General features: G+C 29.3%; 1 protein-coding gene across 2 annotated transcripts in view; it reads right to left on the bottom strand.

Moving 5' to 3' along the window:
- LOC142323491 (fatty acid synthase-like) overlaps positions 1-27842 on the bottom strand; it is a 232107-nt gene that overhangs the window by 95334 nt on the left and 108931 nt on the right. For both annotated transcript variants that reach the window (XM_075363214.1, XM_075363215.1), the window contains 5 exons: positions 25865-26125; positions 17377-17556; positions 13465-13616; positions 7706-7861; positions 1137-1268 (listed from right to left, as the gene is read on the bottom strand). In XM_075363214.1, coding sequence (XP_075219329.1) covers positions 1137-1268; positions 7706-7861; positions 13465-13616; positions 17377-17556; positions 25865-26125 — 881 coding nt within the window. The remainder of the gene's footprint in view (positions 1-1136; positions 1269-7705; positions 7862-13464; positions 13617-17376; positions 17557-25864; positions 26126-27842) is intronic.

Raw genomic sequence — 27842 nt, 5'->3', positions numbered from 1 at the left:
TCATACTGAAGAAAATTTCATCACGTTGAATTACTCATTACTTGACTCGCTGGTTTGATGTGAAATGACATCATTCAACTGTTATGTATCCAATATAGGTCTACAGCATGCTTCACAATATAAATCAGATATGAATAAGCAAACATACTGACACAAACTTATTTGTATTGTTTGTTTCACGAATGATGGAACAAATAAATTTAAGGGGTAGTAACTTCATAACGTTACGCGATGGATTGTTTTGGAATACATATTCAGATTCAGCAAATAAAATACTATATAGAACACCTATTCCCTTTACAGTTCCAAATTTTAGGTTGATCAGTGATTTTATTACTTTAATCTATTAATAATTATAACCTTTCATTCAAAGAGTTGTAAGTAATAGAAAATTATATGGGTTGGCACCATTTGGAACATTTATCAAAAGTAACTTAATAAATTTAGATGTTTGGTCAATTAAACAACATCAAACGTACAAACTGCTTCTTATATAGTGTGTACATTTGAATAATGAGAAAATGTACAAAGAATAATGAGAAAATTTCATAGATATACAATTTTTTAAATTAATAAACATGATTTTTCTTAAAATAAATTCATACAATAAAAATATATTTACATTCTGTGTAAGTATATATGCACCTATCAACAAGCAATGCAAAGAAAATCTAAATGTGCTTGTGATACAAACAATTATTTTTTTTTTAAATAGTCACAAGGAAAACACACAAATGAATGTCAAGTAACCTGGAATACAACAAAAGGCAACTTCATGTGTGTGGAAGTCAATTTTAAAGGGTTAAAATCTTCCATTAATATTATAAATAAGTTTTTTATAAATTATTTCTGTCGTAGATTCAAGTTTACTTCTTAAATGAGAGAAAAACTTCAAATAAAACTTGACTTTGACTATAAATTCAATAATAAAAATTAAGCAAAAATAAACTGGTAATAAATTTCTTTTCATTTAAAAAAAAATGTTATCCATAAGCAGAAAATATACATTGTAAATAAAAAAAAACATCTCATGAAATGTGTTGTCTGAAGGGATAATTTCAATTCAGTCGGTTCACACCACTATGCAATACATTAACCCAGTACTAAAATGTGAACAGAAAAAAAAGTTATAATACCTCTTCTGTATTTTTTCCTGAGATTGAAATTATTACAAGTGATGCTGAATTATTAGGAAGATGCTTTTTCTCAACAACATAACCATCACCAGCTGGCACGTCTTCTTCATCAGCTACAACTGTTATTTGACCCTGCAAAATCCATAGTTATATTTGTAACATAAGTAAGAGACTGAATTATAATGAAATACACTAACTTAAGAATGAAATATTTCCCCAAGATAATTATTTCAGAAACATTTGTCAAACCTATGAATAAATTATATTATATAATATTATAATAAAAATATTTGATTTGATTACTGCCAAATTTTACAGGTGTAATCCTTGGATTGAAATAAAGAAAAATAATAAATTTAAAAACGAAATAAAATAATTTTAAATATTCAGCACAGGTCTGTAAAGATGTTGTATCTGAGTTATTAGTCAAATATTTTCCCCTTTTTGGCCTCCAAGGTAAAATAATTAGATGCTATATTCATATCAACAAAATGTATAAGTCTAGATCTGATAATGACGTATCCAAAAAATCCAAAAGTTTTCCATATTCAAGCCTGAAACCTAAAGAACAATTAATTTAACTAAATACATTAGGAAAAAAATTATTATTACTTCCTAAATTTTGTAATTATTTTTTTTTTTGAAGTATTCAAAAAAAGTTTGAACTTTTATAGTGATTTAACCGAATAATTCAAAGCTGTTGAAGTTCTTTTGTAATGACAGTTGACATAAAATATAAAATTAAAAACATTGTAAGTAATTTTTTTTTGCACTGTAAAACATGAATAAAGTCATTTTTTTTTATCAATATACTTGTCAAAGTTTTTTTTTAAATATAAAGCTCTTACATTAGTATATTTCATGTAAAAAAAATATGAATGTTTTCATCTATTTAGAGAAAAAAATGCATTAAGTAATTTTTACTAATACAGAAATAATAGTAAAACATTTTTTAAACGTAATAATTTTTACTTTAAAAAATTCTTGAATTTATGACTCAATTTTTAAAGTAAATGTAATAATGAAATGAATCAAATATCTAGTAAGAAATATAACAGTACACAAAGCAATTTTTTTACACAGAAACTCAGCTAGAAATAAAGAACGTGAAAGATCACCAAAATCCAAGAATTAATTTACATAAGACTAATAGGAGGTACAGTACAAAAGTTTGATACATTAACCAGCTGTATTACAGCTGTGTGGTACTAGACAATCCAAGCACCACTTCTTGTTGATCAGCCAAGTAGCATCATACTACCTGGATCTGTGCATTTGGTTTTTGTAACTTTGTAACAGCAAATTTGTGTCATTTTGCGATTCTACACTTAAGTGTAAATTATTAAAAAGATCAATGAATTTGCTTCAAACTCAACAAGATGGCCACAGAAACTCACAAATTGCTTAACCGAGTATACTTTGGAGCAAACACAAACCAAACATACAAGTGACTCAAGTATTTTAAAAGTGGCAACAATCAGTTGGTTATGACAAATGTTCTGGTCATTCTTCGACTGAAGATATGTTTAAAGAGGTGGCAAATGTGCATGAAGTCATTCACAAGGTCAAAGGAATCGCAATCTGTCATTTGTGAAACTGTAGTCCTATTGTATGGGAGTTGGTGGCAAGTTCTATCACTAACAGTATGCCATAAAATTTGTTCTGAGACTGCTAAGCATCATAAAAAAGTAATGTTTAAAACCTACAATGAGCTAAAAGAACTTTCCAAAAATAATCTAAACTTCATCTCTGCCATCTTATTTTAAATGAATCATGGGAATAACCCTGAAGTGAAGAAGCAATCATTGCAGTAGAACAATACATCACTGTGGCCAAGGAAAGTGAGGCAGGTAAGAGCAATATAAAGTTGTAAATTTACTTTTTTGATTCTGACTGCATCAGCCACAAAGGGTTTCTTCCACCAGGGCTTTCAATTGTGAATAAAAAATTCTACTGTGATGTTCTGAGACTGTTTAGAAAGGACACATTTTAGTACATGTGCCATGAATATTCATCAATGTAGAAGTCACTTGTCCATAAATCTTTTATGTCTACTTACATGACAGTCAATCCATACCCTCCCAGCTGACACACCTCATCTCGCATGATTTCTTGAATCCAAAGGTGAAATTGAAGCTTATGGAATAATGTTTCAAGACCACTGAAGAGGTTCAGGCTGAATCGCGGAAGGTAATGAACATCCAGATGAAAGATGGCTTTCAGAAGTCATTTTCCATCATGACCATCTTTCTGGCCATGGAAAAACTGATGGGATTGCACATTCCGTGCAGAAGGAGACTACTTTAAAGAGAATGGCACCAAATTATTTTAAGGTAATTTTTTAAAGGGTGATTTTAGGAGCTTTTGTATAATTCTACATACAGATGTAACTGTATTTATGAGGACAAGTCATCATGTTGGAAATTAAATATTTTTTTGGTTATAACATTTTATTGAGAAGGATAGATAACAAAACAAGAGAGAATACTGAGTAGAAAGGATAAAAACTCTTGTAATATATACAGAGTGTTTCACCAAGAAAGGGGAAAGAATTTCAGGACGTGTTCTACCAGCGAAAATAATGAAAAAAGTTTATATAAACATAGGTCTGGAAACACTTCATGTTTCATACGGCTGGTGAAAGATTATGCAATGAGTCTTGAGCAAAGAGTGAAATAAAGCCATACTGAAATTCTAGGAACCCAAATTAAGGGGTAAGCTTGATTGTTTCTTATGGTTTTTGACCTGAAAAATTGAGTAAAACAGGTTTCAGAACTCCATCTGCAGTGGTTTTTGAGAAAACTGGGCTGGAATGCGAAACATTGTGGTGAAAACCCCGTTTTGTTATGTTTTACGTGCAATAACTTCGTTACATGGGTAATAAATAAGTAAACATTTTAAACAAGACTTGTAGAGAGTTTAATCCTGTACAAAATGATGTAAATAAACTCAACTAAAAAACAAAATTAAGTTACAAAAAATTAATTTTATTAACATCAAAAAATCCAAAACATGACTGAAAAAATACATTAATTTTAAATAGAAAGAATAATACTTTTAACATCGGAGAATACCTAGAAATAAAATCATTCAACAAAAGTAAAATAGTAAAAAGACATTAAGAAATTACTATTACAACAAATGTTCAAAATGTCCTCCTTCACTGTTAACACAGTACTCTGCTCGTTTTAAAATTCCTTCAGTGGCTCTTTGATCATATCTGGATTATTTTGTAGAATTTCAAATGCATTGAAAATTCTTGCTATTAGTTCTTCTTTTGTAGTTATATTTTCAGCATACACTATCGATTTCATATGTTTCCACACATAATAGGCCATGTATAGGAGCTCCATCGTGTTGAAAAATCATTTCTTGCCTTGTTATTAACGGAATGTCTTCTAAAAGCTAGGGCAGGTTATTTTCTAAAAAAAAACTCGTTTACCGTAAGGCAACCATAGAAAATAAATGGTCCAATCATATGCTTATCAATAGTGCCAACCAAACATTAACAGAAAACCAGTGTTGAAAACTGCTTTCTACTGTGGCATGTGAATTTTCAAAATCCCAGTGATGTTTATTTCACAAGTTATTAACTCCATTTCTTATAAATGTTGTCTCATCAGCAAATAAAATAGAACTTACTTTATGACGGTTTTCTTGGAACCAGTGACAAAACTTTAGATACAATGTAAAGTCACCAGGCAAGAAATTTTGAACCTTCTGATAGCGGTGCAAGTAAAGATTTTCTTTGTTAAGTATTTGCCGTACTGTACTGCGCAGCAAACGAATGTGATTTGAAATTCATGTAGTACTAAGCCCTGGGCTATGTTGAACTTGCTGTATCACATTCTCCTCGTAAGCGACACAATGTTGTTCTTGTCTTTTAACAGAATAAGTACATGTAGGCAAAGAACCAGTTGTGCGTAAACAATGGAAAACTGAAACGAAGGTTTTGATTTTGAATCCTTCTATTAGGAAATCTTTATTGATATTGCATTTTTGCATTAACCATAAATAAAAATTATGTCAGCATATTTCTCATTTGAAAACTGAAATGAAATTTTGATAAAGCGGAACACAAACCAACTTCATACACACTGCACAATTGACTACAACTTTTAAGTGTTCAAACTATTCACATTATGTAGACAAACTGTGATCGTTGATCAGCTGTTAAAATTACCAACTTATGAAATAAATAAAAAAACCATTTATTTAACCATTTTCAGCCACGTTTCGGATATTAAGATATTAATAAAATTAATTTTTTGTAACTTGGTTTTGTTTTTTAGTTGAGTTTATTTACATCATTTTGTTCCGAATTAAATTTTTTAGAAGTTTTGTTTAAAATTTTTACTTATTTATTACCTATGTTATTGCACATAAAACATAACAAAACGGGGTTTTCACCACAATGTTTCACATTCCAGCCCAGTTTTCTCAAAAATCACTCCAGATGGAGTTCTGAAACCTGTTTTATTCAATTTGTCACATCAAAAACCATAAGAAACCATCAAGCTTACCCCTTAATTTGGGTTCCTAGAATTTCAGTATGGTTTTATTTTACTCTTTGCCCCAAGGAATCATGGTAAAATCTTTCACCAGCCGTAACTCACTGACGATGCATTTCTGGACCCAAGTTTATATATAAACTTTTTTCATTATTTTCATTGGTATAGCTTGTCCTGAAATTCCTTCCATTTCTTGGTGAAACACTCTGTACAATGCTATAATGTCAGCTGGATCACAAATATTTATTTCCAAAACAATATTAAACAAAGGTATACCTCATAAACTATTCATGTTGCTAATTCTTAAAATGTTAGAACTAACTCACAGTTTTCTCATTAAAAATGTACTATAGCTGACATAGTTATTAGATGGATTTTAGTTGTGTATGTTTTAATATAATATTGTGCTGATATCAATATACTTAAGTTATGGAATGAACAGAAGGTAAAGTCAAATAATTGATGCTGTGCTGCAGGTGGATTAATTTAAAATTTGCCAGCTTTCAATAAAATAAGAAAATATATAAGGTAGAATTCATTACATATGTTACTATTGAATGACAGAAAAACAATTTTTCTGTAAAACCTTTTTTTTTGTCAAGTTTTCCTTTTAAGACTAAAAAGAAAAAATCTAGATAATTTGAGATTTCAGTAATCTAAAATCAGTAGACCTGTAACTATGGATCCCTGAGGTAATGATATATTAAATTTATAAGATACATAGGCTACACACATATTCACAAAAAAACAAAGCTGTATAAAACTAGAACAGAGATTTTTTCCTATGTTCCAATAGCTATCATTATGATGCCACAAATAGCTGCTGTAAGAAATTATTTTCTTCTAAATATTCATTGTACTTATTTTAAATTCAATTAAAAAATTATAATCTCAATGAAATGTAATAAAGACAGAAACTTCTCAACCCCCAAATCACTCAGTTTTATGCCTATCAATTGTCAAAAAATATAGAAACAGTTTTTAAAAGGCATTATTAAAACAAATTGAATTATAATTTTTTTTCTACAGAGATATCTGAAATAAAGCACTTTATTAACAATATTTTTTTAGTTTATCATACAATTATTGCTTAGCAGAGATTACAGTTTTAATAAACAATATTAACCTTTAAACTTTTTATAAATGTTTACAGAAACACTCCTGCTACTTTTTAACATAGTAAATTACCATAATCTGTATCAGTCAGAGATATTACCTCTAAGAGATGATCATCCCCTTCTTATAACCTCAATTTCTTTACTCATCATCCCTTACTTTTTCTTGAACTGGAAGCATGGAAAATATGTCAGTCACTACCCTGGCTCCACCTCTGGGACTGTGATTAGATCTTCTAGTAGTAGGCCACTTTCTTGTGAAGCATGACTCAGTGATGGCAACAATGTTGAAAACCAGGCAACAACTTTGCCAGTGGAACCATCCAAGAGTTGTTTCCTGGGAAGAGGGATTGCACAAAAGCCAAACTACCTATTGCTGTGCTCATTGGATAAAGTGAACTAAAATCTGGATCTGTATCTTTACATCTCTTTCTTGTATTATTCACGAGCCTAACTTCTTCTGATCACAGAGGTCTCTTAAAGAGCAAGTAAACAATATAAACTGAAATGTGTAGTAAAACTTAAAACTGAATCATGAAAGAGATAAAACAGTTGGAATACCATGATCAACAAATTGCATTATTTCAGGTGGCCAGATTAAATCCATCTCTACATGAGTGAATAATTCCACCATCAGCAAAAATAAAATATTAACATTCAACTTAATATCTCATAAAACACTGTGAACAGTTATTCACATTGGCTGCTGAAAATATTACTTCACATTTTAGAAACCCTACCTGTGTCAATTAATATGGCAGATTTGAAACCATGCCATATCATTTCAATAGAATGATCTTATAAAATCATGATTTTATAGAATTAAGTTATAATGTTCAGTTTTCAAGGCACAATAAAACAACAAACATTCAAAGCAAATTTTCAATCATCTGGAATACAATTAATTAAATTAATACAAATATAAAAATGATCAAGAATTTACCTGTAAGAGTGGTATATCACTAAGAATTTCTACTAATAATGGAGCAATCATGATATTAGTACTAGCAAATATTTCAAAAATCGTTGGTTTTAAGGTAAGACAATTTTCTAAAACAAGATGTATACAAATTCTAACCACAACACTCAGTTCCATTTCCTGAAAAAAAAAGTTATCATTTATAATTCATAAATTCTGAGATAAATATCAACATTCAGCCCATTATAAGCTATATAATAATAAAGAATGTTAAATAATGTTTCCCGACTGAAAATAAGAGGTCTGTGGAAGAGGTATGTTACAAAATCTCAAAAGCCCAAAACTTGTCCGATAAAATAATTTTTCACAAATATTAACAACCATTTTTTTTTGATTCTGTGTGTTTTAATTTTCATTAAATTTCTAGACCTGTTCATTAACTCAATTATTATCAGTTTTTCCATAGAATAGATGGCAGGGGTGAATCGAACAATTTCATAAGGCAGACTGAAATCACTGAAATATCAAACATATCCTACCGATATGTGACTGTTTGAAAATCATCTCTTACGAAAAATCATTGAAAAGTTTTTAATATTTCATAAAATATCACTGCCTCAGAAATCATAAGATTTTATCACATGTGAAGGGACTTATTCCTCTGAGAACAGATAGCTGTACTGCAATCAGGTGAGCATCTGTGAAAAGGTCAAAGTACAATAGATCCACCAGTAGTGCTTTCATTAATTAAGGATACTGAATGTAGCCTGACAATAGAAACTTAAAATGAGTTAGATTTTAAACAATGCAGGGCTAAAAGAAAAGGAAAACTACAACTGCCACTTTTTTTTACTTTTTCTTCATTACTTTTCCTTCTGGATAAATAGCCTAGCATAAAATATTCCAAAGAAAAAATAATCCCTGATCTGTTTTTTGGATATTCTCCAGATCTCAAAGAGATCATAAGAAAATTACAAAAATCATGATATTCTTCAAATAAGAGCATAGAAAATTTATAACATTAAACAAACAACAGAGGAGAGACAATTTAAAGTGGAAAACGTATAGGCTCAGTTTAGATGAAAAAGAAATTAGTGGGATAAGGCAGAAAGGATCTTTTATTATTAAGCAATCAAAACACAAGAGTGCGAATCATAATAAAAAGATACGAAAACTGGTATATAAATAAGCTACATATGAGAGAATTATTTGTCTAGTGCTTCAGCAGATATAATAAATTAGAAAATATAAAAGAAGAAAGAAATGACTTAATGGAGTATGCAGAAGGGGAAGATAATTTATTAGTATTTAGAGAATGGATTGTTACTGTCAAAAGAAGAAAAAAAGGAAAAGTAATTGTGAAGATTAGGCGACCAGACAACATTAAATGGGTTATATAATGAATTCCTGATTGAAGATTCTAAAATCATTAATGGATCTTTAATTCATGAACTGTTAATAGACTATTAAATGTATCCAGGAGGAAGTTGATAATGAACACAATTTAGTCAAAATAAAATATAAATTAAAAGAATTCATTAAAAAAAGATACAACAGAGGCAAATCAATAGACAATGATAGAAATGCAGAATTTCAGCAAACTATAAGAACAAGTACAAAAGCAGATACAGTAGAAAGTTAATAAACTAATTTGTCAAAATAAATAATAAAGATTGGCAATGAGAAGGCAGATGGTACAAAACCCTGGATAATAAGATTTATATTATTAATGGTTGAATATAGAAAATAATCTAAGTACAGAAGATGACAGAAACAAGAGATGTATCTGCTTATGAGAAACAAAACAGTCAACATAACAGCAAAAGAAGAGAATGACATAATTCAGAAAAATAGAATGTAGAGGTACCATTATTAAAAATGAGACAGAAAACAATCGTTGGAAGCTAAAGAAAGAGTTGATAAGTGGCAGCAGTACATTAGAAGGACTATATCAAGAGAAAAACTATGCGATGAAATGTTGGAGGATGAATCTAATGAGAATAAACAGAAAAAAAATTTTGGAATGAAAACTTCCAAATTTTATAAACAACATTTTTAAAAACTTTTTCAAAATATTCTCATTCGCCCATACTTTCAGCCTTTGATGGCTGGTGCCACTGTTCTTACTGCAACTAATACTACCCTATAACATTATTCTCACAACTTAAAATGTCCTAGCTGAGATAATACAGATGAGAGAAAAGGATGTGACTGTAGAGAAACAAAGGGGATTTAAATAAAGGATGTGATCAGATATTCACATTAAGACATTTAACAGGAGATAAATGGGGTTGTGAAAATGGCACCTGCTGCATACCTATATTTTAAACAATCTTTTAACTCAGCGACTGCAGAGCTAATGTTGTTAATGCTTTACACACAGAGATTTGAACCAAAAAATGATCACCCTAATTAGAAAATTGTACATAAATATAACATGTGTATGCAGAGAGAACAGAAATCTGAACACTAAGAAATGAGTAGTTCTCATCACACTTACTTATCTGTTTCTTGAAAGGATATTGACAAGGCATTTGGAAACTAAGAACTAGTTATTGATTACAAGGACCCATTACTTATCTAACAAATGTAGAAGATTGGTATTATTAGCCAGGCCCAAAGAAGAAATACAAAAGAAAGGATGGAAAACACAAACCTTCAGATGGAAAAGTAGTAGAGGCAGTGGATGACTAAATATTTGGGTGTGGGTTTCACTAAAGATAATCTTCACAGAGAGCTACAGGAACATACTGGATGGGCTTCTACAGGACATGGATTTATGGTAGTGAAAAATTTAAGTTAGTATGAAGGAACAGTAGTACTGAAGAACTGAGGAGAAGACTGAGGTATTGATGATACCCACTGTTTTTTACAAAGCAAGAGCTGAATGATGAGGAAGAGGAATAGAAGAAGCTATTCATCATTAAAACATCACGCCAAAGAAGGATTTGTAGATTACAAAACTTAGATAATGTAAGTGAGAGCACATTCAGAAGGGTAGGCAGACTGATACAAACAGATATGACAGGGGAAGGCATTCAGAGGAGACGATTAGGACATGTTGAGAGAATGAAAGAGATTAGCCTACCAAAGAGAGCAATGCTCCTCAGAGATAATGACAAAATACAGGGTTATCATAAAAGAATGGTGTGGTTTCAGTAATTCATAGGAAGATTGTAGGGAAATTTCTAGATGTTATATTGGTATCCCTGAAAGCCTCCAACCGAAAAGTTTGTTTACCAGCAGTTGTAACCACAACGTCAGTTCTTGTATTGTTGTTGCGGTGAGTTTAGTGAGTTACTATGTTGTCATCCACCCCCATCCTAAGTCCTGGGAAGTCCATCCCCCGTCGAAGCGTCGAATTAGGTATTCCAAAATCAACAGTTCACAAAGTTTTACATAAAAAAGTGAAATTACACGCTTATAAAATCCAGATACTGCAGGATTGAAACCCGATGATGGTGTAAAACATTACAATTTCACTGTTGAAATGTTGGACAGAATAAGTGAAAACGAATCATTTTTAGATGATACAATTTTTACAGACAAAGCTACATTCCATGTGAATGGATGTGTTAACAGACACAATTCACGAATATGGGGCTCTGAAAACCCACATTCAATTATTGAGAAACAACGCGATTTGCCTAAAGTTAATTTTTGGTGTGGTATGATGAAGAATCGTGTAATAGGGCATTTCTTCTTTGCTGAAAAAACAATTAATGGAGTTGTGTATCTTGACATGTTATCCAATTATTGCTTTCCTCAGCTGGATGAACTCATCAGCTGATGAAAAACATTCATCAACTTCATTTCCAACAAGATGGTGCTCCCCCGCACTTCAATGCATTGGTCACGGACGCTTTGAATGAAAAATTTGGAGATTGATGGATAGGCCGGCAAGGACCCATACTTTGGCCTCCAAGGAGTCCAGACCTGACACCTTGGGATTTTTTCTTGTGGGGGTACATCAAAAGCGTTGTTTATACACAAACAATTCACGACCAAAACCACTTAAAAAACAGGATTAATGAAGCAATAACAACCATTAACAAAGAAATGCTAACTAGTGTTTGGAGAGAAGTTGAGTATCGTTTGGACATTTGTCGAGCGACTAAGAGCGCACATATTGAAATTTATTAATTATGTAAAAAAATGTTTGAGATGACAAATTTGAAAAATAAAAAACATAAACTGTAAGTAATTCTGTTTTAATTTAAACCATGTTCAAAACCGTACCATTCTTTTATGATAACCCTGTACAGTGGCTGGCCAAAAAGAATCTGACGAAAATTTTAGAATGACAATGATTTCCAATACCAGGAAGTGAACACACTCACTAGCACCCAGAACATATTAAAGAGGTATAAAGGCCATCAGAGGAACCCAAATGATGATCAGTATTGTTCATCAGACAAGCTATAAGTCAAATCAAGATTTTGTTATATTCTACTTTTATTTTATGTAGAAACATAAGAAAAATGTAATAAAACTCTTTCTGTTTACTTATTATGATAATACTGATTCAGTATGAAATTATTCAGCACCTACTGCTGTTGGTATATCAAAATTAAATAATTCATCTTCAAATTTGACTAGGTGATTCATTAATTTTAATTTAATATTTTTCTTTATGTTTTCATTATTATTTACTTCCAATACAAAAGAATTATTCTGTATTCTTGTTACAGTGTGCATTTTTGTTACACACATATACTACCTGGATTTTAATAATTTAATACTGTATGTATTTTCTTATATGAGCCACTACTAAATTAAAAAAAAAAAGTACAACCAGTGTTACATTAATAATTTCTATTTTTTTTAATTAAATTTTTTACCCATACTGTCAATATATAGCATGAATTATAATTATGTTGTATATTTTGGTATGCTGTATATTTAATATATTTCATCTCATCATTAAAAATAATTCTCTTACTAATGTGAACATATATACATTCCATGTATCCTGTTGTAATGGATGTTTACTTTACAGTAACAGGGGTGATTTGAATTACTGTGAATTTTACACACAACAATGTCTGTTTTTTGAAATCACTAGTAGTTATTATATTATTAGTTTTAATCTTTATCACTACATTTATTAAAAATTTTCAAAATAAAATTTAATTTTTATAAAAATCTAATTATTTTGTACCATTCATTACTCATGTTAGAACCAGTTATCAAGATTTCAGTACAACATATATGAGTCAAACAATATTTTTTTATCATCCTCCTCTCTCAGACTGCAGATATACAGTCATTTTTATCTGACTGCAGCAAACCAAGAAGGAAGGGGGAGGGTTGCAATTTTGACACCACATGAAATTTTTTACGTTTGTATATATATGAATTTTTGTCTTCAACCTAAATCGGTCACCAAAATATAAAAATTGAAATCATTAGACTGATTTCAATTACACACAAATTACAGGCTATAAAAAAAATTCGGTAAATCCAAAACAGTTGCCACTATTCAATGAAATAAGGTAGCAAATCCAAAAATTTATAGTCTATTATTATTAAACAATGATACTAAGTATTGTGGGCAATAATTAAACTGAATGTAAACTGGTCAGCTATCAATATCAACACACAATTAGAGAGAATAAACAGCATTTTTATTCAACAGTCAAGGTGTTTTATTCATTTTAATTAATGTTCACTGCTAATGCTTATATATACAAATTTACCTCATGAAGAATTATAATTATAACAGTAATTTTTTTCTGAAATTGTGAAACATGTTGAAATGAACACATTGTGACAAAAATTACCTGTTTCTGTAAGTACGGAATGAATTCATATTTCTCTAAAACAGGTTCTGAAACATTCTTCTTACGAGAAATACTTTTTCCAGCTAATCCTTTTATTTCAATGCCACCAGATTTTACCAACTGCTGATCATTATAAACATAAACAGGAACTTCTAAAAACAGATAACAGTAATGGGCTAAAAGTTATTTAAGTAGTCTATTTAAAAAGGATTTTTATAATGTAAACATAGTTTTTTATGAAGTCGCTGAAAAAACGTAGATTTAGAAATAAATGCTGAGCGAGTAAAAATAGTATAGCATGGTTAAACAAACTAACAATAAATGTTTTTGAGGAGATAAGAATGGTTGTCATAAAATATGGTTGTTATAAAATGAAAACTTTTGACAACAAATTTCATTATGCCCAGGCCTCTTTAAACATTTTCATAGTCTTCCTTTAATTGTTTCACTCGATTCATTTACAGTTTAGTAGGATTTTATAGTGCTCTTTGTTTATTCAAGTCAGAAGCAAATTTTTTTCTCTTTATTCCATCCTATGTGTACAGATACATTCTATTCCTTCATAGTATACGTTTTTCAAAATGTACTAGATGGAGTTCTATAACTATCATCCCCAGGTATAATTTCAAATTAATATACCCGAGTTGTCCGAGTCTTCTGAGAAAGTTAGTCTACACCATGTTTTATTGTAGATGAAACTGATAAAGCTAAGCCAATCTTTTAATAAATTGAAAACTGGACGAGTGAAATCACAGGTTTAGCCACAACACCTTCATATAAAGTTAAAAGCAAATAAAAATATTACTTCTAAACTTACCTCAATATTTTACATATCTTTATAAAATACTCTTCATTGTCTTTTCAGTGAAACACAAATTAATATTAAAACACATTTATGTTTTTTTTTTATTAAAAATTTAAGAAAAAACCTTTTTAGAAAAGAATCTTTTTCAACTAACTTGTGCATTATTTGTAAAATTTACCTCATCAAATACATAAACCTTTTTACTATATTATTTTTTTTTTTACAACATATAGTAATAACAAAGAAACAATTCTGTCTGTTTACTTTGTGCACTAGGATTTTGAGTGAACAATATTATAATACTCTTGGAGCACAATGTCACATCTGAACAGTACAATCTCATCTTCTTATACATATTTTTTCCTTTCTTTGTACACATCCATCCTGCATTTTCTTGTAGTTTAATTTTTTTTCAGTTGCCAGTATTTTATATGCAACGTATCTAACTGAATGTGTGCATTTGATGCAATCATAATGCATCTTTCCATTCACTATTCTAGACAGACAAGTTGTGATCGGTGTTATTCCATTCCTCCTCATTTAAGTAATTGTAACATCAAGTCTTTTATGAAATCTTCAATACATGTTTCTTTGTCTTTTTTATAAATCTGAATAATACAAAAGGATTAATTATGCTCATCACAAACGACTGAAAAAACACCCCTTTCTGTCACTTCAAACATCTCCATTGAAAAGGACAATGATTTAACTGATCTAAGTGATGTGCTTCTATTTTATTTATGTTATAATCGATTACAACATCTGGCTTTATGGTTTCAACTAACCTGTTACAAAGGCACTACTTTATGGTCAGGGCTATCAACTTATGTTTGGTTGATAACATGAAAACATATATGCAGTCTTTTCACTTAAAAAAATAAATAAATTCTGTTTACAGCAAAAAGTACAATCACATTGATTCAATTTTCATGTTATGGCATCTTTAGGTGACCTGGTTTGAGTCTTCATTACAATACTAATGGCTAAAATTTTTAATGCCACAGAGCATTAATCATAGCTATTAAGCTGTAAAATCTATCCATGTAAACAGAGCAGTCATCATCAAAATAGTTATTACATAATCTAAGCTACAAGGGTTGACAAATTCAACAAAATTTCCTTTGATTTGATACAAACCTCAGTATAAAGTACATGCACTGTCTTAGCATCATTAAAAACATAAAATTTGATGCCTCTTTAATTTTATTTGTTTTTTACACAGATTCTAAAACTGACACATCCTTGACTATAATGTTTTCACCACAACAAAAATATTTCTTAAATTTTTTGGGTTCAGCCAATATGTATCTCAGCCTTTAGTTTGGCATTTGTCAATCTCCGGATAAGAAAAGAATACCTTGACAGTTTCACAGACATACAGTATTGCTACCCCGCTAAGCTCCAGAAACTAAGTTGCTAGCTAATAAATGGTACTGGCATAGCATCACAAATGGGATCAGAGTGACTGATCTGAATCCTGTCGTATTTGTCCAGAAAGAAGGAATAAAGGATAAGAATGGATAGAAGAAGGGGAAAAACAATCCACAAATGGGCTGTCTCTAATCGAGGTTAATCTGGGCAGTTTACCATGTTGCCCAAGACCATACACCTAAAAAAAGTAAAATACCAGTTGTACTTTATGTAAAGAATCAAGCTGTGGATAATTTTGAAAAACCCATCAGTTATCATCTCTGATGCGTAATGTTACAAAAACTGACAAGAATCTGCTTTTTGTGAGCAACTGACATGCAAGTATGCTTTGAGTTACAGGCTGCTAAGATCAGCGATAACCTATTTCCTGTAATTTTACTGCACATAATTTTTTTGTTAAATAATGACAATGCTGTTTAAAAATGAATGTGGTTTAAGTTTCCATCACATGTCAGTTTCTGAATAATTTGAACTGCATATTTATTAGTTCCTGTTTTTATGAGTTTAAATGTTGATTTATTTTCATTGACTGGTATATTTACATCAGTTGACTTTGCAAATACAAGAAGGAGCATTTGTTGATCTGCTACTGGTCCACATGTATGTTAAAACTTACCTCAATATATTATATCTTTAAATAGGTAATTGTTATAGAATTTATTCAGTTAACTTAAAAGAATCTAATGTTACAACTGGTCCCATAAAAGAAGTTTCTTTGATATTTCATTATCACTTTTAAATCTGTTTTGACAATCTGATGTATCAATATCTGAACCACGATTATTCAGAATATCCATATAATATTACCTGTGAATAATATATAACTCGTAAACATATGAAAATATCAAGATGAGTGAGAACTAAATTAGATTTAGAATAGCATGAATAAAACTAATTCCATTTCATAAGAAAACCTTCAACCCTTTCCTAAATGTAAACTAAATAACAGGCAATGATGTGGGATAAGTATCACAATGAAAAAACTGAATGCATAATGCCTACATTACATACTTCTATTTCTATATTTTTTTAAAATTATTTACAAATAAATAATTGTCATTGTTACTTAACAAATTAATAATTAGTTGTTTCATAAATCTTACTTGTTTACACAAAACATTATATTTCGTCCTATTAATTTAACAAATTTTTATTTGTTAAATTAACTTAGGGGAGTTAATTTGAATAATACTTGTATGTTGCAAATAAGTATATAAATTTATCTATTAGTAGACTACTTATAAATTATGACCAGAATAATTTTAACAACCAACCCTTATACAGTGACAGCCAGTGTACAGTTTGAGATGTTTGCCTGATAATGCCTTGTCAGACAATTTACAACATTAATAAGCCAGCAGTTTAAAAATCAAATTAATTTATTTTTATTTTGATACACAATATCAATTATAAACATGTGGTTAATTTTGATAGCAGTATATCCTCAGGAGCCAGAAATGTAAAATATTTCAACCATTTCTTTCTTCTTCTACAACAAAAATGTTACAAATTTTCCATACAATATGAACTGTAAGTACTTACAAATGATAGATCAGGGCCAAACTTCTAAATACATATTTAAGAATAATAATTTTTACACACAAGGTCACGTAAATATATCAGATACTATAATGATTGAAAATACAGTAATTTAAAAATAAAACCTATTTTCTTACCCTTACTACATCCACTGATACTTGATATTTTTTTAAGATGTAATGGAGCATTTATTACAAGTTTATCTATATATGTTGGTATAATCAGTAATCTTGAATCCTTTTGTAAGATCTGCATTTGAAGCATATTATCTATAAATGCAACCCAATTGTTATGCCATGCTATTCTTCCAGTATTACCTGGAAAAAAGGATTTCTTGTTTTTTGATAAATTCTAAAAAAAGTTTTAAAATTAATAATAAAAAGCTTTTTCACAATGTCAAAAATTTGAAAAAAAATGATTTTTGAGCACGATCAGTGTATAAATTACATGTGCACTAAACTGGTAAATTAAATAGCCTGTAAATATCCAGTAAATCTTTCTTGAGCTATCACAGTTATAGTTGTCATAAAATATGTAATGTTTTAATGATAAATTCACTCCATTTTTCTACTCATAAATAAATTTTTCAAACCACAACAGTAGTTAAAAAATTCATTTCCACACAAATCATATCAGATTTTTGAATACAGTATTAATGGAACACATATAAGTTGTGGTCAAGATTCGTCTAGATACTCGGCTGATGCGTTTTATATTTTTTAGATACCATGTAGTTTTCATTTAAATTAATATACCATTCATTCTTTATTGACACACTTTTATTCTTGCTTATTTAGAGTTATGACACTAATGCCTACAAAAAATTTACTGGTTAGAGTATGAACTGAAACGCATATACTCTAGTCTGACTAACAAAAAAAAAACTGTGTGTATTTGTTGTTTACTTCTATAAAGATTTGTTGTAAATAAAAATAATGTATACCAAATTAAAGCATCTTCTCTTTGAAATATTTTTATTAAAAACTCATTTTACAAACTAAATAATGTAGTTTTCATTTTCATAACCTTACTTTTTGTATATACAATTTCATAATTATAACTATGATAAAACAGCTTCGTAAAATCCTTACTTAATATACTTTAAGACAGGGATTGTTATCTTTATGATTAAATCAAATTTTAATTATTTTTGCTAATACTCTGCAATGGTGAACGTTAAATACTTCTACAACTACATTTTGTACAAAGATGCTCTCTGCAGGCTATTTTTCATCAATTATTTCTCACTGCTATCGACTAACTGACATCAACTTCTATAAACATTTCTCACATTCTTCAATTTTCATTTAAAAACTTTGAAAAATGTAGTAGCTTTAAAAGGTTTTGATAATGTTTAATGAAAAATAGATAGATGACGGAAACATTTATTTGCCCAAAAAATATCAGAACTGTGCTTCCTGTATTTTTATAAGAAAATACTTTTCTGGCACAATATTTATAAATAATATTGATAGTTTTAGAACAGACATTTAAGTGAATAATTTGGAGTAACTTATATAAATTTTTGATGACTTACAAATGTAAGTTATGTGGAAAGTCATTTACTCACTGAATTGTCAGGGATCAGGCTTACTTAAGCACAATTTCAACAGAAAAGATGTTCTTAATATGTTACAATATCATGTATATGCTACAATGCACATACTATACAATGAGAACAAATACAGTTCAACTACTTGATCAGTGTTGTTTCTTCACTCATCATGGAAGACACTGCACTTGAATGTTAAATATTTTTCTTTACAGAAACATACAGTTTACTTCGGTGATTATATATTGAAAGATTAGTGCTTACAATATATCTAATGAGAATAATGAAGTTATTTCAAACAAAAGAAAAAGAAATCCAGAAATGCAAAAAAATGAATATTATTTTGGACTGTTCAGTGAAGTTTGTGACACAAACACTGAGAAAGTAAAATAAACGAAAGTTAGGCCAACTAGTTGGTATCACAATTGTTTATTGGATTGTTTTTTTCCAACCTGCTTGGTTGGAAAACAGGAAAATCGCTCAAAAAAAACCATTTGCTAAAAATTTACTTAAAATCTAAAATTAGATTAACATTTTGATCGTTAAACAATCATCATCAGTAAATATTGAGGAAATAGTTTAAAAAAATAATAATAAACAAAAACTATGATGAAAATTAAATAAACTTGAAAGAATATTGAAGAAATAATAATAATAATAAATATTAATTTAAAAAACATAATACTTAGGAAACACTACAAATTTGTATTTCTAACAGCGTTTACAAAATAAAAGTAAAAAATACACACTGTTGACTAAAGAATTAAGAATTATACTTTACGCGAATTCAGTCAAAAGTAGTCAGAAATTTGTCTAAAGAGAGAGATAGCATGATATCATTCTCACTCATGAACAAAATATAAAGAAGGTAATGATTTAATGTTATTCTGATAAAAAGCTTTTACCAGATTTTTTTAATAAATTTAAAATTCCAAAAGGCTATCGGATACCGGTCCCCTACTATTACTCAACAATGAAGTTTCTGCATGAACTAAATACCTCAGGTATCTAATTCCTATTTATTAATGACTATTATTAGAATTGCGTTTCTAATAAATTAATTTGGAATCTTATTTTCAGACAATGTCAGCCAAAGACTCATGCTTCAAGTATCTGGTCTTCTATACTTAAAATGAGTTAAATGCTCATTTACTCTAGTTTCAATCATTTTTTGTTATCCTATGAATCCTAAATTGCAATAATTGTCTTCACAGATTAATTTGAAAGTGCCTGCTCTTTTGACGGTTTTATATTTAGTGTTTATAAGGGCGGAGGCCAATTTATTTAACAAACTCATAACATTAAAATTTTGTTTTCTTAGAAATATATTTTTGCTGTACAACGGTATATGCTACTTCTGCCCGCGCTTTCTTTGGTCCTTTTTCTCTATTATTCTAAAGTAAGGCTATTTGCAGTATTTTTTATATTTTTTGTCAATTTTTTCAGTATGCTGTCTTCAGTTTCTCCAGTAAAAACACAGAAATCAGTGTATTGTTAATAAAATTAATTTCTCTGAGATTCATTTCTTCTGGACCAAATAGCACCCACTCTGCTCTATAAACTATCACATTAAAAGATGCCATCTTTTATTGCATACGATGAAAAGATCTATTAGTAACATCTATTTAATTATTTCTTAACATTCAAAGTTAGGAGAGGTATAAAAACAGCAAAAATACCATTCACATATCTCAACCTAACTCACAGGAAATACTGAAATTCTCTTTTAGCTTTCATTTCTAAGTTACCTGTGAAAAAATTAACTTGGAATCCAACAGGAGATTTTTATTCATTGCTATTCCATCAATTTGTTTATAAAAGTCATTATTACATTGTTTGTTTCATACGCAAATCTGTTCACCTTATATAAAGGGTATAATTTAGGTAGCAATAGGGAATCTGAATCAAGAGGTTTCAGCGATTACAAAATACACTGATTATAAACTAACTTTATGCTTTCAACCAGGATAGGCTAAATTAATACTATTTTATCAACTAATTGTATTTTTTCTTTCTATAAATTCACTTAATATTCATTGTGTAAGTACTGTTTATTTGTTAATTATTAACTCATTTATTTATTCTTTTAATTTAATTATTCATTCTCCATTATCATTAGTATGTTTTCACCCCCTCTTGCCATCGGGTGCTGAAACCTAGTGGTAGCTAGGGTGTCCACAGCAAACTATGATCACCAGATCATCACGCCACTCTACGTCACAAGCTGCTCCCTCGAGCACTGTACGTAGCATCTTTAGCCAGTCTGCACTCATACCTGACCCAAGGCGGTCGCGTCCGGATGGACTCTCTCAATTCTTGTTCAGATGAACATTACTTTAAGTTTCATTTAGCTTATGTTTCCTATCTTTAATGTTAAGTTATAAGTTAAAAGTGTTATGTTACAAAATTATATTAAACCGCCAAGACGGCGTGCAATTAAACAATCCTTCAGTAATCAACAAGGTGTTGTCTTCATTCATCACCTATGAATACATACAGTCCACCCTCACTCTAAAATCTACCGCAACACTGTTAACCAAGGGCGTCCCGTCAACGTCGCAATAATCATTTTTTTACATTCATTATTATTATCTACATGTAATATTTATTCAGTATCTACTGATTATGATCGTTTAACATTCAGTGCTGATAAGACCATGACAGTGTCACAGGTAAGGAATTGCACTGTGCACATGACACCGTTTATGCATCAAGTGTAAGGCATTCTCTTATCCTCTTCTACTTTTTGTCAGCATTCAGTAAGGGTTTTGTTATTGTGTATTTGCACAGAGAAACGATTCTTCAGTTTGTTTGAGTAGTTCGTTTTTACTTTATTGTTGTTTTATACTTTTTGTTCAACATAGATCATTTTTTACAACTTCTTGGAGATTGTTTTACAGAAAATCAGGTTAGTACAATTTTCTTTTTAATACAATTCTTTTTTTAATTTATTTTAAAAATGCTTAATATTATTAACTTATTAGTAAAAGATATTTAGAAAATATTTTTTCTTTTTTAAAAATTCTTCGAAAATAAACTAAACTAAAAAAAATTACTTTTTTAACATTTTTTTGGAATTGTAATACAGTAAAGAATAAAAAAGCCTGGTTTATTCATAAAATTACGCATAGTTTTGTTATAGATTTATGGAATCCGTTTTTGAGGTATTTTTTTTTAAGACCTAATTCATAACTCCCAACTTTTCATTTTATCTTGAAGAAAGTTTTGTGAAGTATAATACAATATGCCTTCATTTTTATGTTTATTTTATTTGGATTTTCATTTTATATTAAAATATCTATATACAAGGCATGTTTTTAAAGTAAGTACCGTTTTGAAATAAAAAAAAAAACAAGTACACTAATCTTAACAATTTTACTTTTACATGAAAGCCTGTACTTTAATCTACTTTTCTACATAATTGCCACCAATATTAAGGCACTTGTCGTATCATGCAACCAGCTTTGGATCACCATTGTCACAGAAGTCAGCTGCCTGACTTAAAAACCACTGCTTTGACACCATCAACATTGATAATTTAAGCGTTCGATCACAATATTATAGACAACACTTCTTGAAACTTGAGGAAACTCTGCAGGTAGTAAAGAAATTGTAAAGCATCTGTTCTCTCTCACTTCATCATCAACTTTCTGCACCAAATCTTCAGTAATGACAGAAGGTTGTCCATTCTGTTCCTCATGATGAACATTCTGTCGGCCATCTTTAAAAGCTCTAACCCATTTTTTAACCATTCCATCGCTCATAATGTTTTCTCCATATACTTCACTGATCTGAAGATGAATTTCAGCCATTTTCACGCCTTTACCACTAACAAATCAAATCACACCACATATTTCACAGTCGGCGGGATTCTTGATCAGTGGTGGCATTTTAAATACTCACAAAAAATCGTAGTCATAGTCGAATATTTCCATAATGGCGTCTGTGGCTTGCCATCAGATGCGGGTAGACAGTGCACATGTGCAGAATTCTGATTGCAGCATAGCAGCAGTGAAATTTCAAAACAGTAGTTTTTTTAAAATCATGTCTCATAATTATATTCTAACTGGTTTACTTTTTTCTTTACATTTGAGAACTTTTAAAATTAAAAAATTAAATTAGATTTATTATAATTAAAAAATGGAACAGATATTATTAGCTTGTTAAAAAATTCTTATAATTTTGTAGGATCAATATTGCAACTTTTTATTTTTATTTTTTTCAGAATGGAGTCAGTCTTCCACTTCTGGAATCAGCAGCTCCCATAAAAGAAAACTAGACAAAATTAAATCTGATGAAGACTGATGCATATATTAGATTAACAAAATTTAATTCTTAGAAAAGTATTTTAAAATAATGCAGTCTTTTAAATATTTTTTAGTAAAGGCTATATATTATTGACAACCTAAAAATAATTGTTAGAATATAGCAAATTAATTTACCATTTTTACAATAAAATACAGGCTACTTGTGACAAACTTTTATTTGTTAATATATTTTTTGTCAATTGTACTAATTTTCATGAACTGCAATCTTTAAAATCATAGTTACGTGCTCCAATAAAAACTAGCTTCTCCTAATTAATGTAGGCCTATATAGATTATAAAAGATGAAAATTAATTACCATTTATCTTCTAATATTTTTGTAATTTTTATTGCAAATCAGAAAACTGTTACTCAGAAAATTAAAAATTTCAATGTAAATATATAAAAAAAATTTTGGGGAAATTATATTACAATTTCACTAAATTATAACCTAATAAGACTACCTAACCTAACACTGCTCTGATGGAATATTAAACTGTAGATTTTTGGACATTGAATAATATCCAAGAACAAATTGAAAAATATATGCCAAGAAGCAACTTAATGGGTGGGTTGCATAAGTGTTGGTGGAAGTCATTTATATGCCGCTTGTTGATGACGCTCATGTGGTGTCATCAAATATTTTCAAGGTTATGAAACTTGTACAATTAAAAAATCTATCTATATATGCTAATGTTATAAACCAATACAATTTATAAAAAAAAATCAGTACAGCAGGTAAGTAGAAAAAAGAATTTAGCAGTGAATATGTAAACAATGAAAAAAGATATTTATACTTTTAAGTAATTTTTTTATGAACTGTTTTTGATCAATTTCTTGTTTTCCAATTTATTTCAATATCAATTTGCACAGCTCTTTCTCTGCATTTAAGATGATCAAGTTAAAATTTTATAACAATTTAGTTGTTTGAAACTAAACATGAGCAAGAAAAATATTTATTTGCATATTTTTACTGAAAAACATGACACAAAAACTAATAGAAAATAATCAGATAATCCATAACAAGACAAACAGTAACAGTAAACAAAAATAATGAACATTAAATTTATCTAAAATATTTTAAAGAAAATTTTGATTGGTTGGTGTTTTGAGTGACCTAGTTATAGTTGTATTTTAAGTGTGAAGTACTAGACTTTATCAGAATCAGATTTGGTTAAACGTTTGCTAAAGCTAAAAAAAATGCATCTCTATGTAGTTTAAAGTTTTATCTAGAAATATAATAAATTTAATAATTAATATTGATTAATCATGCAAAACATGCTTTAGTCATAACTGAATGTCAAAGATATCTTTTATTTAACGCTGTCAGGATTAAACCATTTCAATAAGTATAATGTATAGACTCAAAAATCAAAGATGTACCTTTATTATGAAGATGAAATAGAAGGAGCTGTAAATATTTGCTTCATGCTATCAAAATATTTCACTTTCTCTATTCTTGAAAATATATATTCAGTTTAGTTATTTTCTAATGGCTGCCATTAGCAGAACAAGAATCAAACTCATGCAATTCTGTCAATAACAGTAATTTCAAAGGTATAATCATCTTTATCTAATATGATATCATTTGCATTTGCCAAGATGGAAATTTCAGCATTAATAGAAAGAAAACTAAGAAATCTTGATCACTTTTACTTCCTGTAATATTAACATATAATAAAGGATACTAGTTCAAAGTTTGATGTTTCTGAAAACTGAGGAAACTATAATTTACAAATTGGTGGCTCACTACATATGAACAAGCTTATCAATTAAATCATTTAGAAAACGCATTCTGAAATCACTTAATAACATAATATACAAGTTAATCAACTGAATCATATTTTTCACTAGCACATATTTTCCTAATACACTCCCCATTTCCTACACTTTTATTATTGGAAAATCCATTACTGTAAAACATCATAACCATATAACAACACAGTAATTAAAGAAAAATACTATGTAATCTAATATACACATATTTTAGAGATATTTTGAAAAAAAATACAGTATTGTTCATCATTATCAATAAAAATACTTTTACACTATTCTTAAAAATTAGTTATGAGTGACCATGTTGTTTCTGATATCAACTCTAATTAAATGTAAGCACTCTGAACAAGCCTGTTAGAGGCTTGTTCAGTGTTGATGCCGAAAACAGTACTACCTATTTTGACTGCATGATTATTTCATCGACAGACTTTTAAAATTGTATTTTCATTTTAAAAGCAAAAAAAAAATTAATACAAAATAATTAGTTTATACTCCGATTAACTGATTCTAAAATTTAAAGTGAGGTCACAAATTTAACTTTACCAAAAATTACAATGGTCGTCGAGAAAACTAAATTGGATATTAATATTCTATTGTGCCCTTTAATTTTTAGAATTAATTATCATTTATTAAATATTTATCATTCTTAGTTTTATTTATTCCGTGAACAAGTTTTCTATTAAATACATTTGAGTGTGTTAGGCAACACAGGAATACCCACAGTAGGTAATCCATAAATCATACTTCTAAAAGCAGGAAGTTTGTGAGATAGAGTAGCTTTAGGTGTTCTGAATACGAGTTTATCATATGTTCGAATGGAATAAGTTCTATCCACTTCATTTTATTTGCCACAGATGCATAGTATTGTGCTAAGTAAAGACGAAAAAGTATACAATATAATTTATAATTTTATAAATATAACATGCTTCGTTAAGATTTAGAAACTGAAAGCCATTTCTCAGAGCATGGTAAAATTAAAACCTTTAACTAACCTGTACTGTTCAGAGAAACTAATGATTTAAATAGCCCTTCGTAGTTATATCCTCTAAGTCTAAGTTCTTTATAGATATCTTTCTTCTTCATATCTAAATTGCCATGATTGACTTCAGGAACTAGAAGAATCGAGGGATCAGCCATTTCTAATCGGATATCCTCAGGAACAGATACATTCCCTGTTACTACCACAGCCTCTCCTTCAACTACTTGAAAATATCCACTACCTTGTTGTATAGTAACGTGAAAATCGATAGCCGCTGCAAAAAAATTTTAGTCATAAAATTTTTAAACAATGTATAAATATACTTTTATAAGTAATTCAACCCTTTCTACATTTTGTTACAAAAGTATAGAAGTAATTGTATAAGTTAAATATTTTTAATGTGGATACGTAATGTAGATCAAAGGTTGAAGGCTAACTGTGGAAATGTTTTCTCTCAATTATCTCACAGCTTAATAATGTGGAATATAAAGTCATAATTAAATCTTTAAATCTTAAAAAAAAAAATGTGTTAAGAACCATTATTTTTAAATATTAACTTTTAATGACAAACCTGGCCAAATTTATTTAATATATTGTTTTAAAAACTCATGTCATAATACTTTCAGTCATTTTAGCAGCCACCTTCGGTGATAAATTGCTACTGCTTAATCAGAAATTAGCCCGATGCTGCTGGGAGTCTTCTTGAACTGATAAGGATGAACATTAAGAATTACATTTGTCAAAAAGTATTAAACTTGAATCGTATCAGAACATTTACTATTTCATCTTTTGTTTTTATGCTTCATAATGTTGGGCAAGTTAAGTGTGATCTTTTTTTCTTGTGTACAAGTTGAATTCCAAGGTTAATACAGTGGGCCACCTTTAAAAAAATGAAAATTAAAAAAATATTCATTGGATTTATGATTTGAATCTATATTTGTTCTGAAAGCTATAGAATAGTTAGCTATTATAAATATATGGGCTATTTTCTCTGAGTTTGTTAATGTATGTTGGTTGATTTTTTTATGTGTTATTTTTTTATGGTTTTGATATATATGAATAGCTAATCACCTTTTTTGTGTTGCTTTAAACAATATGGTATTGCAAATTTATCTGTGCCAATACAACATTTTGTGAGCACATTTGTTGTCTGTAAGTAAGTGTTAGTTCTGTGTGTTGCATAACATTTTCTGTTGGAAAACATTCCATCATTTCCAAAAGTTAATCCTCTTTTTTATAAAAATTAGCCCACAATTGATATCAGTTTCCTTAATATTCTATCTATGATTATGCAAGAATCGTCATGATCACTTAATTTTCTTATCAGTAAAAATGACAGCACTTGAGCTATTTCATTGACCACCTCAAAAATGAAAATAATTTTTTTCCTGAAATCTTATCAACAGAACCATTTGATGGCAGAAATTAACTGACATACTAAAAAAAACTATGCAAAAATCTCTTCTGAATGCCATTCTCTGTGTTGAAAAATGCACCTATAACTTAGTTTTAGTTTAAAAAATAATCTAAAAATCTTCCTTTACTAAATACTGAAAAGTTTTTCAGATAATTGTTAAAATACAGATAAAAAATGAGGGGTATATGAATAAATTCAGAAAAGACCAAACTTTAAAACTGCTATGTATTAACAGCTTATGATTCCTGTAGATGAGTTATAAAGTTCTAAGCCAGGCTTAATTTTTTGTAGTGCTATTTTTCTTAAGTTGTGTTCTACAGTATGCATTCATTTTAAATTGAATGCTCACTGATTGCTGTTACATAAAAGATATATATAAAAGCCTTTTGCTTTCTTTTTCCTGTTTAGCCTCCAGTAACTACCGTTTAGATAATTCTTCAGAGGATGAATGAGGATGATATGTATGAGTGTAAATGAAGTGTAGTCTTGTACATTCTCAGTTCGACCATTCCTGAGATGTGTGGTTAATTGAAAACCCAACCACCAAAGAACACCGGTATCCACGATCTAGTAT

Source organism: Lycorma delicatula, chromosome 4 (assembly GCF_047948215.1).
Source record: "Lycorma delicatula isolate Av1 chromosome 4, ASM4794821v1, whole genome shotgun sequence".
NCBI classification, from domain to species: Eukaryota; Metazoa; Arthropoda; class Insecta; order Hemiptera; family Fulgoridae; genus Lycorma; species Lycorma delicatula.
The sequence above is the reverse complement of the archived record's forward strand: the minus strand, read 5'-3'. Positions and strand labels throughout refer to the sequence as shown.